The 6,347-nt window shown below is 37.3% G+C and overlaps 1 protein-coding gene across 1 annotated transcript; it reads left to right on the top strand.

Annotated features, from left to right (window-relative positions):
- The first annotated feature begins 747 nt into the window (after positions 1-747).
- LOC130974688 (uncharacterized) lies at positions 748-3,589 on the top strand. The gene is made up of 5 exons (XM_057899546.1): positions 748-934; positions 1,136-1,320; positions 2,314-2,905; positions 2,988-3,427; positions 3,569-3,589. Exons 1-5 carry the CDS (start codon positions 748-750, stop codon positions 3,587-3,589), a joined length of 1,425 nt encoding a protein of 474 aa, XP_057755529.1.
- Positions 3,590-6,347: the final 2,758 nt, after the last annotated feature.

The raw sequence follows: 6,347 nt of genomic DNA, 5'->3' as shown, positions 1-6,347 counted from the left end.
TGCGTAGATGTAGATGATATCTGTGATAATCTGATGACATCCTCCTCTGATGACGGCTACGAGAGCACGGAGGATGAACCTTACAAGCATCCACCTTCGGGGTATAATGATGACAGTGATGATGAGAATAGCAGTGGAGAAGAGAAACGTACCAAAAAGAAGAGAAGTATGACTTACAAGGGAAAAAAAGTGGCTGTACCAAAGAGGAAAATGAAAGAGAAGAAGAAGAAGGATCCAATAAAGAGGCAGGATGCACCAAGGAAGAATAGATCGAATATTGGTGGAAAAAGACCCAATGTACAACCAGGTGTTGGGCCCAGTGTAGACCAACGAGCTGGGCCTTCTTTGAACAATAGTGGACCTAGTAATGGGCCTGACCAACACTCAAGCTACACTGATTCAGAGTATGACTATGAATACCAGTCAGAGGATTTGCATACCCCTGTTTCCTCTGATGAAGAAGCGGAGAAGCAACACTGACCGGAGTTCAATGATGAGCATGGATTTGGAGAAGGCCACTTTGAAGTAGGCACCAAGTTTGCAACTCTTGATGATTTTAAAGAAGTGGTGAAGGACTTGTTCATATCTGAGGGTAGGCAGCTTCAATGGATTAAAAATGATAAAGAAAGGGTTCGGGTGGGCTGCAAAGGAGAAGAATATCCATGGGTTGTACATGTATCCTACAATAATTCTCTTAGGTGCTTCCAGGTTAAAACTTTTAAATTTGAGCATACATGTGCAAGGGACATGGGGAATAATGCTGCTGACCAACACTGGCTGAGCAACAAAATTGAAAAAAGGCTAGCTATCCATCTTCAGATGACTAGGAAGGAGGCTAGTGATTTTCTGAAAGATGAGTATGGGATACATCCTCATGATAAGATGGTTTACAGGGCATTAAAGGAGGCAAGAGACAGAATTGTCGGAAGCGAGAGTGAGTAATATGGAAAGCTGAGGGATTATCTATTCGAACTCTTACGCAGCAACCCTGGATCTACTGCACTCTTAGAAGTGATACCAATTCCACAATCCCCACCAGTATTTGATAAGATATATATATGCCTGGATGCATGCAAAAAAGGCTTCAAGAGTGGGTGTAGACCTCTAATATATTTGGATGGATGCTTTCTTAAAGGGTACTTTGGTGGACAGTTACTTTCAACGATTGCCCAAGATTCCAATAATCATTTCTATACCATTTCTTATGCTGTTGTCGGATCAGAAACAAAGGAGTCATGGAAATGGTTTTTAACTCTCTTACAAGAAGATCTTGGGAATACAAGTGTGCACGGATGGAACTTTATGTCAGATCAACAAAAGGTTAGTAATATATTTGTTTATGCTTATGTTCTGAACTCTAGTTCATTATGCTTTTATTATGAGGCTTTTGGTTTATAAAATTATGCAGAAATTGAGGTTGTTCTGGTTCTAATTTTTTTTTACTAAATTGCAATCTTTAAGTTTTATCATATTAGTTAACATTAGTTAGCATCAGTTAACATTAGTTAAGATTAGTTAACATAAGTTAGCATTAGTTAGCATTAGCCAAGGTTAGTCAGCATTAATCAATCTTAGTTAGCATTTGTGTATTAACATTAGTTTATTTACGCATTTGATTTAATCCCAAAAGATGCATCCTGCAAAATCATTAGTTTATTAACATTAGCCACTCTTTAAGTTCTTGAAACATATACAGAAAATCATCCATAATGCTAATGTAAATTAATGTGATTGACTGGAAATATTTTGAAACCCAAAATCTGGTGGCGTTGAACCCAATATTGATTTGTGTATTAACATTAATTTATTCATAAGGAACTTTCCCTGCAATTGAACCAAATATTGATTTGTGTATTAACATTAGTTTATTCATAAGGAACTTTCCCTGCAATTGAACCCAATATTGATTTGTGTATTAACATTAGTTTATTTACGCCTTTGATTTAATTTTTCAAAAATTTATAAATTTGAGTTAGTGAGACTTACACCAGATTTTTAGCTACAACTAATTACATAGTTGGTGCTGATCTTTAATTTGGATTGAGGAGCTGTCTTCATATGAACGTGCCATGTTCATTCTATGAAATATGCCTTTGGATGAATTTTTATTATATTTGAACTGTATATATGTGAATTGCTTTTGCTAATGTGTTAAAAGGTTTTTAAATTAATGAACAAGCTTTTACTGTCATTAGCCAAGGCAGGGGCTGCTGTCAAAAATTTTTCAGGTGCTGATATGCCTTTAAAGTTGGTGTATTTTTTCTTTTTTGGTGTTTATTCTTCAACATTCTGTGTATTATGCTACACTTTCAGGGTCTTCTTGAAGCAATGAAAGAGGTGATGCCCAACGCACCACATCGTAATTGTGTGATGCATATGTGGAAAAACTTCATCAACCGATTTAAGGATCTGCAAGTCAGAGATGTGGTTTGGGAGTGTGCAAGTTGTTCAACCCCTCCTGAGTTTGTTGAGACTATGGAAAAGCTTAAGAAGATTAATGAAGAGGCATGGGAGTATCTTACAAGATTTGATCCTCGGGTGTGGGTGAAGGCTTACCTTAACCATGGCCCCAAGGTTGATTCTTTGACAAATAATATGTGTGAATCCTGGAATGCCAAAATAGGAAAGTACATAACGAAACCCATTCTTACAATGTGTGAAGAGTTGCGCTGTTATGTCATGAGGAGAATGACGAAGCATATCACTCTACTATCAGCATATCCTGGAAAGCTTGCTCCCGTACAGCAGAAAAGACTTGGCCGATTGATTAGGCCCAGCAACAGATGGAATGCAGAATGGACAGGTGACAACGAGAGGAAGAGGTTTGAAGTGAGTCGAAAAACATCAAGAGTTGATGTTGATTTGATGAAGCATACTTGTTCATGCAATATGTGGCAACTAACAGGTTGACTTACTTACTCTTTGATTAAAAACTTGTTTTGCTGAGTAATGTATTCTAGATTATTAATGTGATTGTGAAATTATAGGAATGCCTTGTGTTCATGCGATTGCTGCTATTAGGAAGAAGCATGACAAGCCAGAAGATTATGTGCACAAACGGCTTTGCATGGAGTCCATCCATCTGACTTATGCACACTCAATCCAACCAGTTCCCAGTGAAGAATATTGGCATAGAACAGGTTATATCAAGCCAAATCCTCCACCCATCAAGAGGCCGATTGGTAGGCCAAAGGTGCATAAAAGAAAGAAGGATCCAATAGAGGATTTGATCAAAGGGGACAAGGTAAGAAAAACGTTTCGCATAACATGTAGCAAGTGCGGCGAGAAGGGTCACAACTACAAGACGTGCAAGGGAGCACCATCTAATCCTAACTGGAAGCCTAAAATCAGGAAACCAAAGCACCAGAACTCAAGTAGTCAGACACTAGTGGAACTTCCATTATCCCAATCTGCTCCAGAGCCTGAGGTAACAAAGCACGTGAGGATTTAGTTGTCCTCGTTATGAATGATGAAGGATTTATGTGTCTTCATTATAAAAGATAAAGGATTTATGTGTCTTCATTATAAATGTTAAAGGATTTATGTGTCTTCATTATAAATGTTGTAGGCTGGCCAAAATACACAATAGGCAGCTCCAGCTGAACAAGCATAGGACACTTCTTCACATGCAGCACTATTCAGCCAAGCACCAATCAAGACAACAAAACATACTCATTCCAAAATACCAGCTAAATTTAGGCCAAAGCAACCAATCAAAAGGCCACCTGCACCAACTACAACTCAGACTCAAGTTGCTCCACCAACTTCAACAAGTGTGACAACAACATCTAGTGGAGGAGTATCAAAGGAGACACTGGCAGCAACAACTTCTGCCACAACAGGACTATTCAAGTTTATACCAAATCCAGGCTTCAAGAACCAGACAAAGTGACAAGCTTGTTCCTGACTTATTTTGGAAACAAAAATTAGTTTTTTGCTGCAATACTTGGTTGTAATACATATTGGAAAACTTACTTTTAGCCAATTTAGTTGCTTATGAATTAGTATTTTGGAATCCGAGGGATGATATACCTGCTATAGTTACTTATCCTAGATGTTATTATGTTGTGGTATGACAATATTCCTATATTATGGTTTAGGTTGAATGAATGAATTATTGTTGATTGAATGAATTATATATGGCTTGTTTCTGACTTAGGTTCATCTCTTGAAAGTAAACATGTATGTTACACGCATTCTGTATCTATTTCAAGCCAACAAGATATGGATAACTAAAATCTTCTTTCTTTCATTTATATTAGCTAAAATAGTTAACAGATATAATTCATTACAATCCACATTTTTTTCATATTTTTCATACTCTAAATAAACAAAGACCAACAACTACAACAATCAAGCTTAGAACTATGACCCAGAAGTTACTGCTTTTCTTGTTCTCTAGGTAATTTATCCTTTGCTCTAGATCAGCCATTCTGTTCTCCAATTCTATCTTCCCAAAATGTTCTTCAACATTTAAGCTCTGATTGTCACCCAATTCCTTTGTTGGCTCCATGCACCCAATTCTTCCAATATGGTCATCAACCCACACAAAGAATTTGCAATATGGTTGTTTCACCTAAATCAATTCAGATAGTATGAAAATATGTTGGGATAAAAAAAAACTCTCAACTTCATCCATATACATGAAAAATTGTGAGCTTACCTTGAAGAATGGGCATCCGAAGAATAGTCTGTTTGGGTTGGTATTTGTCTTCGACATGTAAAATATCGCATACATCCCGCATAAGCATTTTGGAGCGATGCAATCTTTCTTATCCCCAGCTTGATATGAACATGGAGCTGCATTTACAGAAGAGCCTTCCTGTCGTCTACCAACACCTCCGCGTTGTCTCTTGATTGATGAGCTTCCATCACTGGCCATCAATTTCAGCAACACCACCATGAACAAATCTGAGCAGGTGCTGCGTATGTTACTTCACAAAACCCAGTTTAAATCTCATTAGGGTTACCTTATCAAAACGACGTCGTTTTGATCAGTAAGGACCTATTTGTTCTTCGATGTTTTTTCCCTTCCAGCGTGGCACCGTAACGGACACCTGGACACCGTTATAGCCACCTCAGCCAGTTCCGTTTGAGGTGTGAGAGGAAAATAGACGGAAGGACTAAATTGTCCTCCGTTTGTTCAAGTCAGGGACTTTTTTGTATTTAAATTTTGTCAGGGATGAATTTGTCAAAAACCTAGAAAGTCAGGGATCTATTTTTCTTTTTCCCTAAAATTATTTAATATTTTTTAAATATTATTTATTTATATTTTTAATAACTTAGATATAATATTAAAAATATTATAATATTCACCATATATATATATGTATTAGTATTTAACAATAATATTTAATATATATTTATTAATTATCATTATAACAATTATATAATTTTAGATATAATAAATATATAATTATAAATATTATATTATATGAGATAATTTTAAATATTATTTTTTTAGTATTTCAGTAAAATAACATGACTGGTTATATGAGTGTGCATGCCAGTGGTACCTCCGGCATGGGGTGTGAAGAAATTTGCATGGGCATGAGCTCATTCTCCTCCCGCACCCAGATTCTGATGCTCCATGTGTTCCTCTTCTTGGTTGTGCCCGTCCTCGTCTTGAGGTGATCCCAAGCTGAGGTTGAGATCCCGAAGAGTTATTGAGCGTCGCTTAGGTGGTCGATTCTGCCCAGGATGAGTATTGCTAGATTCAGCCATCACGTCGAAGTGTTCGTCCTCAATGGAGTCGCCAGATGATTCGAGTGGATTTCGTGGAAAATAGATTAAGTGAAAAATAATAGTTAAGGTGAGAGATTAGGGGTAAGTAAACTTGTGAGGAAGACACTTCTGTTAATGACAAATAAACAATACAAGAACTAATAGTGAGGAAGAGAGGTGGAGAACAAGTGTTGAGACCTCCACTAATGTCACAAGAGGATGAATGAGCTTTGTTTAAAGTGGACAGGAATGGTTTACAGAGAAGAGAAGCTCTCAGAAGAGGATGAAGGTGAAGGTGAAAGTAAAGGATGAAAAGGGTTTCAAGGTCCGTGAAGAAGAAGATGATCAAGGTGAAAGTGAAAAGTGAGAGTGAAGGATGAAGGATGAAGGATGCTTTACAGAGGTGGCTTGAGGTCCTTTTTATAGTGTAAAACCATGATGAAGAGGGCACCCCTTGGCCAATGGTTTTAGTCTGACATTTGGTTTACTGCTCTTTCCAAAATATCTTTAGGTATTTGGGATCACCTCAAGTCTTGTCAACTGAAAAGGGTAGGAAGTTGATTCTCACACGTTAAACTAAAGCTCCTGACATATGACATTAGTGAAGGGACATCTAGTTTGGT

Source organism: Arachis stenosperma, chromosome 4 (assembly GCF_014773155.1).
Source record: "Arachis stenosperma cultivar V10309 chromosome 4, arast.V10309.gnm1.PFL2, whole genome shotgun sequence".
NCBI classification, from domain to species: Eukaryota; Viridiplantae; Streptophyta; class Magnoliopsida; order Fabales; family Fabaceae; genus Arachis; species Arachis stenosperma.
The sequence above is the reverse complement of the archived record's forward strand: the minus strand, read 5'-3'. Positions and strand labels throughout refer to the sequence as shown.